At 40.8% G+C, this 13,051-nt stretch overlaps 1 protein-coding gene across 8 annotated transcripts in view; it reads right to left on the reverse strand.

Moving 5' to 3' along the window:
* NR2C1 (nuclear receptor subfamily 2 group C member 1) overlaps positions 1 to 13,051 on the reverse strand; it is an 87,148-nt gene that overhangs the window by 11,578 nt on the left and 62,519 nt on the right. For 7 of the 8 annotated variants that reach the window (XM_044981181.1, XM_044981174.1, XM_044981148.1 and 4 more), the window contains 3 exons: positions 10,534 to 10,699; positions 7,512 to 7,633; positions 2,394 to 2,533 (listed from right to left, as the gene is read on the reverse strand). In XM_044981181.1, coding sequence (XP_044837116.1) covers positions 2,394 to 2,533; positions 7,512 to 7,633; positions 10,534 to 10,699 — 428 coding nt within the window. The remainder of the gene's footprint in view (positions 1 to 2,393; positions 2,534 to 7,511; positions 7,634 to 10,533; positions 10,700 to 13,051) is intronic. The other variant, XM_044981158.1, reaches the window with a different exon arrangement.

Genomic DNA, 13,051 nt, shown 5'->3' on the forward strand with positions numbered 1-13,051 from the left:
GAAATATTAATCACCAGAAGGGGGAAGAAGATTACATACTAGTAAATGGAATTCCCTGAATGTATTACGCCCCTGCAGATGTACTCCATAAGAGTCATGTTCCATGCTCACTCATCACAGAAGCATTAGCAGCACCAAATCTATTAAAGAGCACTTCTTCCATTTTAGGATCCAAATGTTCTAGAATCAAAGTCTGTAAAAGGATCCACCCCATGCCTGTCTTAGCTGTATTCCTAAACTATCATTTTAAATACATGACTGTACTGGGGAAGGTTTTTTGGATAGTAGCACAATTACTTTCCCTTTTAAAAAGTGAGATGAGTCAATTTTTAGGAATCCAAACCAAGCGGCTAGTTGAAGACATACAAAACATTCAAGATCTAGATAGAAAATCTTAGCCCATTTAGGAGTATTAGAGCTAACACTACTAGGAGGAATATAAGGAAATCTCTGGAGAGATCTATGAGTTTAATACCACAAGAGCCTGGCCCATGCTAGAACAATTAAAGTAACCTGAGCCCCAGTCTAACTATTATAACATTAAAACTATTAAAGCAAATCTATTTCTTTTTAGACATATAGAAAAATCATAGAATGGTGATGAAGGACAAAGTATCAAAGACTGAGATGCTATGTGTATCTCACAAGCAATTACAGCCCTGTTCTTTTTTTTTTTGGTAGAGTTGAACAACAAAGTACCATGGAACAAGACGTTTCAATATAAGGGGCTTATACCCGATACCTCTGAGGGTACGTCTACACTGCAAACCCACCGTGTAATTACTGCGGTGGTGCAGGTCCACGCTACCCTCCTTGGGTCAGTGGTGCACATCCTCATCAGGAGTGCTTCCACTGACCTACGAGGGGCAGTGTGGGGAGCTGAGAGCCTGGTCTCTCAGCTTTGCTGGCAGCTCCCTGCCATGAGCCCGAATGAGCCACAGGCTCCCTGTGGGAAGCCCCCTCCTTGCTCCCTGCTCCTGAAGTCACCTGGAGCGTCTTGTCCCTCCCCGTCCCATTCCCCACCATGAGCAGGGGAAAGCTGCCCAGAACTTCTCGCCATCAGGGAGTGGAGTCGAGCCTTCTCCCCACCTGGAGCTGGGCAACCTTGTCAATTTCATGGCTCACCTGGGCTTCTCACCCCAGCTCCTAGCTGGGAGTAGGGTCCAGCCACCCAGCTCTCCAGGGCAGCAGGTGCTTTCTTATCAATTTCACTACAGGACACAGATTCTGCCCTGAAACTGACAAGAAAGCCGATGTAAGGGATGCAGTGTCTACACAGATACTGCATGGCCCAAACTACACCGACATCAACCTTACATCTCTCGTGGAGGTGGAATTGTTATCCTGGTGTAGTAGAGCACTTATATCAGTGGGAGGAAGGCTGCAGTGTAGAAATTGACATAATTAGGCCAACATAAGCTGCCTTATGTTGACCTAACTGTAGTGCAGACCAGCTCTGAGGGATATAAGATTTTTGCAGGTAAAGCAAAGATCTCTTTTGAAGAATGTTTTTTGGGGGGGAATTTTTCAAAAAATGGTGCCTAAATTTGGTTTTCTGAGTAAATACCCTGATTTTCAAAATTCCTGAGTATCTAGCAGCTTCCCCTGAAATCAATGAAGATCACTGGATGCACAGCAATTTTTAGAGTCAGGCCTCTCATTTAGGACCCTAACAGTAGGCACTAATTTTTGAAAACTCTAGCCTTAAGAATTTCCCTTTTTTCTGTTAGAAAAACATCCAATCTTGATTTAAAAATTTCCAGTGATGGAGAATCAACCACAACCCTTCGTAAGCTGTTCCAATGATTAATTGCCCTCACTGCTAAAAACTTGCAACTTATTACTCTTTCACTTCTCAAATCATATAAGCTACACACTGCCCACTAAGTTTGTTTAGTTTGTGAAATCTTAATTCTACTAAAACTCAGAATTTAGTCTTGCTTTATACCATACAAAACAGCAAGACTTCCAACACAATTTTATAGAGACTGATGACCGAATGCAGGACGCACGTCAATTTTGACTGCACATATTTTCCTTGAGGTTGTTGAGCATATCCTATTGAACTTTGTATTTTTAATTAGATTATTTGTATAAAAATTTTCTGTGAGGGAGAGAGAAAATGAAAAGGAAGGGGACACATTAAAATAGTTTTTATTATTACTAAATGTGACTGACTTCTGTAGGTTTGCTAAAATTTTCCCCATTTTTCATGGACTTTACATTATTATTTCAATAGTGGCCATTCAACTGTGTACACAATATATTCCCATTAACAATTCACAGACAACTAGTAAACTTCTGCACAGTATAAAAATTATGCACTGACATTTAACTCATGCTGTTAATTAACTCCCCATCTACACCCTGAAAAATGGCAGGATGCATCTTACCTTGCTGTAAGCTACCATGCAGGTGATTAACAAATGCAGTTAATATAGTTGCCACATTCATCACTTGTGAACACTGTGCAAGACCAAGTGTAAAAAGTTCATTCCAGCAGGCTTTTACTAATGATATGCTGTTATCTTGCCTATTTAAAGGAACAAAAAAATTTGGTTAATGAAATTGTTTACTTGCAATTAAAGACGGCTTCACATCCGCAGAGCACAGTACAAATAGTAACAATTAATCTAGTTTAGCCATTACTACCACTTCCAACAAATGAAGACCCAGATCAAAAATATTTTTATTTGCATGTTAGAATTAAAATTCCCCGGTTTTTAGTGTCTAGCAAAGTTATGAATTTAAGCTCCCAGGCTTGTCTTGAAAGTGTTGTGCAGGTTATTTTTAAAGAACTAAAAATTAATAGTCTGCATTACAGAACGGGCCACCCAAATACTCAGAGAATTTGCTTCAATACAGAAATAAAACACCCTCCAATTGCACACCAATTGTGTAAGTCTCAACTACCTCTCCACACAAGAACCCATAAGGGGCCTCATCAAACAACTACAATCCATACTCAATGGGGACCCCCATTTTGAAAGAAATCTTTTCTGAACCCCTCTTCTAGCCTTCAAACAACCTGCCAACTCTCCAAGCTCAGCAGCAGCAGCAGCAAAGACAGGAGAGGACAAACCAACTCAAAGTAGCACCAGACCCTGCCAGAACAGATGCAAAACCTGCAGACATGTCTCCCCTGCAACAATGACCAACGCCCACCCCCACATACCTTTCTAAATCCATGGGTCCTACACATGCCTATCACAACATGTGGTGTACCTCATCCCGTGCACTAAATGCCCCAATTATACCTATGAGAGTGAAACCAGACAATCACTACACTCTTGAATGAATTCACACAGGAAAACAATAAAAGAAAAAACATTGTATCACCTGTGGGTGAACACTTTTCACCAAGTGATCACACTATACCTGACTTATCAGTCCTCCTCCTCAAAGGAAACCTGCACAACACTTTCAAGACAAGCCTGGGAGCTTAAATTCATAACTTTGCTAGACACTAAAAATCATCTACTGAATAGACATACTGGATTTATGGCTTATTGCAACAATCTATAAATCACTAACAACTGCCCCTGATGTCTCCTCCCTTCTCCCCGCCTCCCCATGAGTGGGAGAGTGTTAATGGTCCACTTCACCTTGAAATTAACTACTTATGCTAACCAATCTGTTCCACCTTATAGTTAGCTATGACACTCTGAGTACATTTCCCAAACGTGAAGAAAAGCTCGGTGCAAGTCTAATGAAAGATATTATCTCACCCACCTTGTCTCTCTACACCTCCCTAGCACAAGCAAGCTGATAGACATCATTAGATAAATTTTCAATGCATGTCCTATCACATTAATTTGCTCAGGGTTTACACTAGTTTTCAAACAATATTTACATGCAGTGGCAGAAGTTCAAATGGCTCCTGTGTTGAGGATGCTGAATGGCAGGCTGAAGGCCTTTTTTAAAAAACCTGAAAGCTGGCATGTTATGTTTATAAATAAATTTAGTTGAAAGTCAACAGCTGTTTCAATATTTGATTTAGTCACAAAGGGGAAATGGAGACATCATGCAAGTTAATCACAAAGAATTTATCCAAGGCATTTTAGATGTGAGCAGAAACCAATATGACTTATGTATGGGCAAAGGTTAACTTGCATTTTCTCCATTTTTTCCCATAGTTGCTGTAGTATTTTTAACCATTTTATTTATTTATTTATTTATTTTTTATAAGAGCATGTTATGAAATTACTCTGTCTCATAAAATGACACCTGACAGGAAAGTTACAGAGTGCACACTAGCTGTTTCTCTTTGTCTTGGAATTAAATGCATTTCCTCATGTCATGCAGAACTACATGAACTATATCAGAGCTAAGAAATAGAAAGCTAATGGATTTTGCTGGACAAAGTGCAAGCTCTTAAGAAAATATAAAGAGCATGATAAAAACTGTTTTTAGTGGCAAGAGACAATTTATTTATGGTAACTGCCATGTCCTACAATAACCCCCGCCCACCCTTTTAAATGTTTGATAAACGTTACTAATACTTCTCACTATCTTCCAGAATAGGTTAATAATGGTACAGTGACTACCAATAATTGATTTGCAAAAAAAGGAGAACAATATCTGATGCCCAAGGCACACAGGTAGCTGTGTATCAGCCTCTTTCTACCTTTCTTTGGTGATTCACATCACCATTGCATCCCAGTTGCAAATGCAGGCTGAGCCCAATCTCACTACTCGCAACTCATGTACCAGAGGAAATCATGAGATGTTAAAAGGTGACTCATTCAAGAAATGACGGTATGCATAGACAAGTTCAGTCCTCTGCCAACAACCAAACATAGATTTTCATTTTCTAGTGCAATGTAATGATCTTCTACTAGGACTGTCAAGCAATTAAAAAAATTAATCGTGATTAATCGTACTGTTAAACAATAATAGAATATCATTTATTTAAATATTTTTGATGTTTTTCTACATTTTCAAATATATTGATTTCAATTACAACACAGAATACAAAGTGTACAGTGCTCACTTTACATTTATTTTTATTACAAGTATTTGCACTGTAAAAAAACCAAAATAAATAGTATTTTTCAATTCACCTTTCAAGTACTGTAGTGCAATCTCTTTATCATGAAAGTTGAACTTACAAAGGTAGAATTATGTAAAAAAACCTGCAAAAATAAATGTAAAATTTTAGACCCTGCAAGTCCACTCAGTCCTACTTCTTGTTCAGCCAATTGCTCAAACAAACAAATTTGTTTACATTTTCAAGGAGATAATGCTGCCTGCTTCTTGTTTAGAATGTCACCTGAAAGTGAGAACAGGTGTTCTCATGGCACTGTTGTAGCCGGTGTTGCACAATGTTACATGCCAGATGTGCTAAAGATTCATATGTCCCTTCATGCTTCAGCTACCATTCTACGGGACATGCGTCCATGATGATGACGGGTTCTCCTCGATAACAATCCAAAGCAGTTCAGACCAATACATATTCATTTTCATCATTGGGTCCTATAGTTTCTGCATCAGAGAGTTGCTCTTTTAAGATTTCTGAAAGCATGCTCTACACCTCATCCCTCTCAGATTTTGAAAGGCACTTCAGATTCTTAAACCTTGGGTTGAGTGCTGTAGCTATCTTTAGAAATCTCACATTGGTATCTTCTTTGCGTTTTGTGAAATCTGCACCGAAAGCGTTCTTAAAATTAACAACATGTGCTGGGTGATCATCCAAGACTGCTATAACATGAAATAGATGGCAAAATTCAGGTAAAACAGAGCAGAGGATATACAATTTTCCCCCAAGGAGTTCAATCACAAATTTAATTAGCACTTTTTTTTAATGAGTGTCATCAGCATGTAAGCATGTCCTCTGGAATGGTGGCCAAAGCATGAAGAGGCATACATACGAATGTTTAGCGTATCTGGCATGTAAATACCTTGCAATGCCAGCTACAAAAGTTCCATGCAAATGCCTGTTCTCACTTTCTGGTGACGCTGTAAATAAGAAGAGTGTAGCATTATCTCCTGTAAATGTAAACAAACTTGTTTGTCTTAGCGATTGGCTGAACAAGAAGTAGGACTGAGTGGACTTGTAGGCTCTAAGTTTTACATTGTTTTGGTTTTGAGTGCAGTTATGCAACAACAACAAAAAATCTACATTTGTATGTTGCACTTTCACGACAAAGAGATTGATCTATAGTACTTGTATGAGGTGAACTGAAAAATTCCTTTTATCATTTTTACCGTGCAAATATTTGCAATAAAAAAATATATACTTTGATTTCAATTACAACACAGAATACAGTACATATGAAAACGTAGAAAAACATCCAAAATATTTAATAAATTTCAATTGGTATTCTATAAACAGTGCGATTAAAACTAAGATTAATTGCGGTTAATTTTTTTGAGTTAATCGCATGAGTTAACTGCGATTAATCAACAGGCCTACTTTACACTTAATGTTTCTAATGAAGAGTACTCAACAATTCCACAAATTAATTTAATCGTTTAGATATATTGTCAGGGATATTTTTGAAAAACCAATATAAATGTGATTTTTCAATAGTACAAGTTGACAATAATCCAAACCTAATACAAGACTGTAAGAATGACCATACTGGGTCAGAACAATGGTCCATCTAGCCCAGTATCTTATCCTCTGACAAGGTGATCAGTATCAGATGCTTCAGAGGTAATGAACAGAACAGGGCAATTTATCCAGTGATCCATCTCTTGTCGTCCAGTCCCAGCTTCTAGCAGTCAGAGGTTTATGGACACCCAGAGCATAAGGTTGCATCCCTGACTATCTTTGCTAATAGCCATTGATGGACCTATCATCCATGAACGTAGCTAATTCTTTTTTGAACCCTGGCCTTCACAACATCCCTGGCAATGAATTCCACAGGTTTACTGTGCTTTATAATGGTGAAGTACTTCCTTTTGTTTGTTTTAAACCTATTGCCTATTAATTTCATTCAGTGACCCCGGGTTCTTCTGTTACGTGAAGGGGTAAATAACATTTCCTTATTCACTTTCTCCACAATATTCATGATTTTACAGACCTCTATCATAACCCCCCTCACATTGTTTCTTTTCTAACATAAGTCTTCTTAATTTCTCCTCATATGAAAACTGTTCCATACTACTAATCAGTTTTGTTGCCCTTCTCTGTACTTTTTCCAATTATAGTATATCTTTTTTGAGATGGGGAGACTGGAACGGTACGTAGTATTCTAGGTATGTGTGTACCACAGATTTATATGGTGGCATGATAGCTTCAATCTTATTATCTATCCCCTTCCTAATTGTTCCTAGCGTTGTTAGCTTTTTTGACTGCTGCTGCACATTGAGTAGATGTTTTCAGAGATCTATCCACGATGACTCGAAGATCTCTTTCTTGCATGGTAACAGCTAATTTAGACCCCATCATTTTGTATGTATAGTTGGGATTATGTTTTTCAATATTCCCTTGATATCAGAGTATATTCCAGGACAAATGGTCTATTTAGTCCATTGATTATATCAAAGAATGTTTGAACACTCACCCTAGAGCTTGGAAGGAAGGAATGGAGCGTGCCCAGTGCATGGACAAAAAGAGTAGTCTGGAGGCTGATTCACAGATGTAATGAACATTCAGGTATTCAGGCATCGGAGAAGGCATGGTGAGCTGATACAAAAAGGAATTGTAAAATTAGTGATCTTATTTCTTATTAAAAATTTTAATTAGAAAAAACTAGTCTTTGACATAATGTCTTGCAAGGAAAAAAGGAAAGTAGTGTATTTTTTAAATAATATGAATGAGATCCAGCCTTGAAATAAATTGCATGACTGCCTTTGTTCAATATTAGCCACAATTGTTAAACTTGTATAGAATTACAGAGCACTGAAGAAACAGGGAAAATTTATTTGAATTCTACATTTTATAAAGATGATCATATATTTGAAAAATTTAGGTATGAACATCCCAAGTAAATTACATTGCAATCTTCTGAGACATTTTTGAGAAGACTGATACTTTAGAAGAAACACTGTCAGCGGGATTATTTTGATGCAATTGCTTACACTTATAGCTATACATATATAAAAAAAATACAAATTTGGGAGGTAGCATACCTTTCCATAGCTTGCCCCAGAGGAGTAGAATAAATGGCCTGAAAAATTAGTGGAATTGCCAAACTTATTAGTTTTAGGGGGGGAAATATTTACAAAAATTCTTTGGTTTGTAGTTTTTAAAATGACTATTTTACAAATAAATATACTATTTTAGTATGTTAACATGCTACACCTGATATTCACCATATATAAACTGTCTGATATCCTAGAACTGCTCATATTAAACATAAATGGCCACGCCTCCCAAGTGACTCTCACACATAGTTCCATTGAAGTCAACAGGTTTATTGCATGAGTAAGGGCAGCAGGATTTGACCCAAAATGGATATTTAATTATAATGCAGTAGTTCTATTTCCAGAGATTAATAATTGGCTATATATATATATATTATATATATAAATAAAATAAAAATAAAATTAATAGAATTAAAATAGTTTTCACTAAGATAACCATTTTAAAACGCAGAAACTGTGTTCTAGGTTTAGCATTAGATTTGTATTTACAAGCGTGACCAAAGAGTGCGCTGGTGGGAGAGGACAAAGTCCAATACAATCCTCTGTTCACATGTTCACATATGCAGTCTTTTTATTTGCTCAAGTGTAGCTATGAACTGAAGAGGAAAAAGATGGAGGAAATTCCATAGGTTCATAAAGTGGAAATAAAAATATGAAGTATTTGGCTCCTCTCCCAAAAAACATTGTGGAAAATGGCAAAAGAACTACAGTCATAGAATCATAGATTATTAGGGTTGGAAGGGACCTCAGGAGGTCATCTAGTCCAACCCCCTGCTCAAAGCAGGACTGTAGTGAGTCGGTATGGCTCCCCTCTTGCCCAGCAGAGGGAGCGCCCCTGCAGACACCCAAGTGGGTGGAGCCACCACCGCCTGTTCCCGCCCCCCGGAAGTCAAGGGGCGGGGCAGGAAGTATAAAGGCTGGCCGCCAGAGCTCAGTCAGGGCCCAGCCACCGCAGGGAGCAGACGTGCCGGCAGGAGCTCTCGACCGGGAACCCTCCAGGACTCGAGGCAGTTGCCCTGACTGGCCGGAGCCCCCCCACACCCGTTACTGGGAGGAGCTGCTGGAACTCCCCCGTGCCCGCTACGAGGAGGAGCCGTCTGAGCCTCCCTGTCCCTGCTGTTACCCGGAGGAGCCGCCCGAGCACGCCTGGCCGGACTTCCCCGAGGAGCTGCTGGACCTGCCACCAAGCCCTGGTCGAGAGGAGCCTATGTTGGTGGACTGGCCTGGACCCGGTGCCACGGACGAGGTAGGCCCTGAGGGGGAAGCTGGAAGTAGCCCGGGGGTAGCCGACCCCAGTCAGGCTGCAGACACATACGAGCCCATGTCGGTGTGTTGCGGTCAGGACCCCACCGACTTGCAGCAGTGATAGCCGCTGCTAGGGCCCCAGGCTGGGATGCAGTGGAGTGGGTGGGCCTGCGTCCCCCCTGCCACCCCACTCACGAGTGGCAGTTTTCCCCCTCACCCAACGCTCAGGTGTAAGGACCTGGGCCTGTATACTGTTTGCTGCTCAGCCCCTGCACCAAAGGGCCTGAGCTCCCTGTACTGTTTGCTGCTCAGCCCCTGCACCAAAGGGCCTGAGCTCCCTGTACTGTTTGCTGCTCAGCCCCTGCCCCAGAGGGCCTGAGCTCCCTAATACTATTTGTTGCTGCTCAGCCCCTGCCCCAGAGGGCCTGAGCTTCCTAATACTGTTTATTGCTGCTCAGCCTCTGCACCAGAGAGCCTGAGCCTCCTCGAGCCATGTACTGTTGCTCAGCCCGATCAACAGAGGACATGTAGTGAGTCGGTGTGGCTCCCCTCCTGCCCTCAGGAGGGTCGAGCCCCGGCACGATCGTTTACAAGGACCAATCTCCAAATCCCTAAATGGCCCTCTCAAGGATTGAACTCACAACCCTGGGTTTAGCAGGCCAATGCTCAAACCACTGAGCTTGGTTAAAGTCAATTAATATCCTAAAGCAGTGAGATAGGTAAGCAAAGGAGAAGTCCTGTCACAAATGAGGTCCAGAGCCTCAGTTCTAAATCCTGCTTACTTGGCTCATATGTCAAGAGTTCATATGTATGGCACACTGTAATACATACGAATCAATGTTTTTTTGTAACTACAGAGTGCCGTAGATTCCCTAGCATGGATTACAAACTGATTTTGAGGGAAATAAGCTACAGGGAAGATCGCAGCAAATGGTGCTGTTTATATAATAAACTGTGCTGCAAAAACACTCAGGAGGGATGTTAATTTTCCTGAACAAGAAGTAGCTAACCATTGAACAAAAGCAGTGCATTCCTCAGAACATGAATGACAGTGTTTCAGTACACATGGTTATTCCTTAAGAAATTCAAACAAACAAACAAATACAGTACATACCAAATTCTTGAACTTTTAAAATGGCTAAGGAATTAGTTTTAATGGTTATAAGTTAAAAACATTAAAAACATATAAAATACCCTGAAAGCTACATGTGCATCGCTGAGAAGCGGCCCCTCTATTTCAACGATATTCATGCTTGTTTCTCCACCAATCAGATGTACATTGGCTTCAACTGTCTCTGCAGAGCTCTGACATGCTGCACTCTCTCCTGGGTTTAGTGCTTTCGCAAGAGTATCAAATGCCCTATCAGAAGACATTGTTATCTATGAGTTCAGTCAAATTATACAGCAAAAGCAAGGAAAATGTAAAATCTTGGCTCAGTGTAGGCTTCAGTCTAGACAGAGTCTGTATAGGCTTGTTTTTCCAAATATATTCCATTTTGCTCCCCAGTGTGATAATCTGAAAATCGCTAAAGCACCACACCTTACTTTGCCTGCTACAAGCATTATTTTAAACACAAATATCGGGGGGTGGAGAAGATAAGGGAGAAGGTTTGTGGGCATAGAATCCTTGGGAATCTTAAGCCTTGCCTCCTGCTAGAACATCCACGGAGCAGATCCCTGGGGCTTCCCCCTGGCAGCGGGCAGGGGAGGGGGGGAGGAGGAGGGAGAGAGAGAAGAGGGAGGAACAGTAGCCCAGTGGCTGCCACCACTGGGATCCTTTTCAGGGCTCCTTGCAGCTAACACAACAATAAATAACCTTCACCTCTCCATCCAAAATACTTAGCAAGCGATGGAGCAGCTGCCACAAAGAGGAGAGTTAAGGCAGAGACAGAGTCCTATCAAAACATCTGTCTATATGAAGGGGCTAAATAACGCTACTGCTGCCAGACATGGTGTCAGGAAGAGCAAGCCAAAGCAGTCCTGAGGGCTCTCTGATCTGCCTCAACCCTCCTGCCCACTTCAGTTTGGGCTGCGTAGTGGTGAAGAGTGTGCACCCATCATCCCTTCTTTAGAAAAGGAAATAAGGCTTCAATATTCATACATTAAATGTTTATCTCCAAAGAAATCCTTATCCCTCCTACATTGCAACTCCTTCTGCAACAATAAGCCAAGTTTTACAAGCCTTACTCCCTAAGGGTATGTCTACACAGCAATTAGACACCCGCGGCTGCCTGTGCCAGCTGACTAGGATTCCAATGCTCAAGCTGTGGGGCTGTTTAATTGCGGGTGTAGATGTTCCAGCTTGAGCTCTGGGACCCTCTTACTTCACAAGGTCCTAGAGGCCAGGCTCCAGCCTGAGCCTGGATATCTACCCTGTAATTACACAGCCCTCAACCCTGAGTCAGCTGGCACAGGTCAGCCGCGGGTGTCTAATCACAATACCTTAAGGCAGTGGTTCTCAAACTTTTGTACTGGTGACCCCTTTTCACACAGCACTCTTAGTGCAATCCATCTTATAAATTAAAAACACTTCTTAAAATATTTAACACTATTATAAATGCTAGTGGTGAAGCAGGGTTTGGGATGGAGGCTAACAGCTAACAGCTCGTGACCCCGCCATGTAATAACCTCGCAACCCCCTGAGAGGTCACGACCCTCAGTTTGAGAACCCCTGCCCTAAGGACCAGTCCTGTAGCCCTTGTTCATGAAGGAAGTCTCATTATCTCCAACATTTACTAGCATGAGTAAAGACTGCGAGATAAAGTTCCAAAGAAACATCTAGAATACATTTTTAGTGTGGACAAAAAAAATGAAATCATAACTCATTAAATAAGACAAGATGTGTTCTGAGTCGTTTACGCATAGTATGGATTTCCTTTATACTGAGTAATTTCAGTTCCTTTCCATCTCCCTCACTCATGGATGGCTATATAGATCTAATCAAGCAGTAGGGAAAAATGATTATGGACAATTAGGCAATTATCCAGCTAGGAAACAAAAGTGATAGACTAAACTGTAACATGAAAGGAATTAGACAAAGGCAATTTAAAGTGTGGCTTAAATTTACTGCAGGAAAGTAAAGATTATATTTTGTATCTGTGAGTACCATACCCAACAGAAGATACAGAAACAACAAATGACTAGAAAATCAGTTTGCCTTCCTGAAATGCCTCACCTTCACTTTCTTTAGTAAATACTTAGGAGTCTCTTAGAATAAGTTTGTGTAATATTTGGAGGAAGTTATGTGAGATTTAGGCCTGATCTACACTACTAAGTTTTACCAGTAAAGTTTGCCTTATGTTAACTCATGTTTGGGTGAATTCATGCTCAATTCTAAGTCCTGTCAATAAAACCCCAGCTTTCTATTAGTCAAGTTAAATCACATCCCACAAAACAACATAAATCCTGTACTGGCACAGTTCTATGAGTATAATGCCGGTGTGGATGCTGCATTACCTGTACTGGTACAAACAGTCCTCCAGAAACAATCCCACAATGACCCTTTCCCTGCCAGTCACTGTTCTGGTCCCAGTTGTGAACTCTGCTGCCTGAAGGTCACAGTGATCAAAGTCCACTCCCTTTTAAAATCTTCAGCATGTTTTGGAAATGCTTCTCTTCCTACTGGCCCACCTTTTCTGCCTTCACACACAGGTAAGGCCTATGGTAAAGCTGCAGCTAACGGGAGCATGAGGGCAGGGAATCAGGCAAGCTT

This window comes from Mauremys mutica, chromosome 1, assembly GCF_020497125.1.
Source record: "Mauremys mutica isolate MM-2020 ecotype Southern chromosome 1, ASM2049712v1, whole genome shotgun sequence".
NCBI lineage: Eukaryota > Metazoa > Chordata > Testudines > Geoemydidae > Mauremys > Mauremys mutica.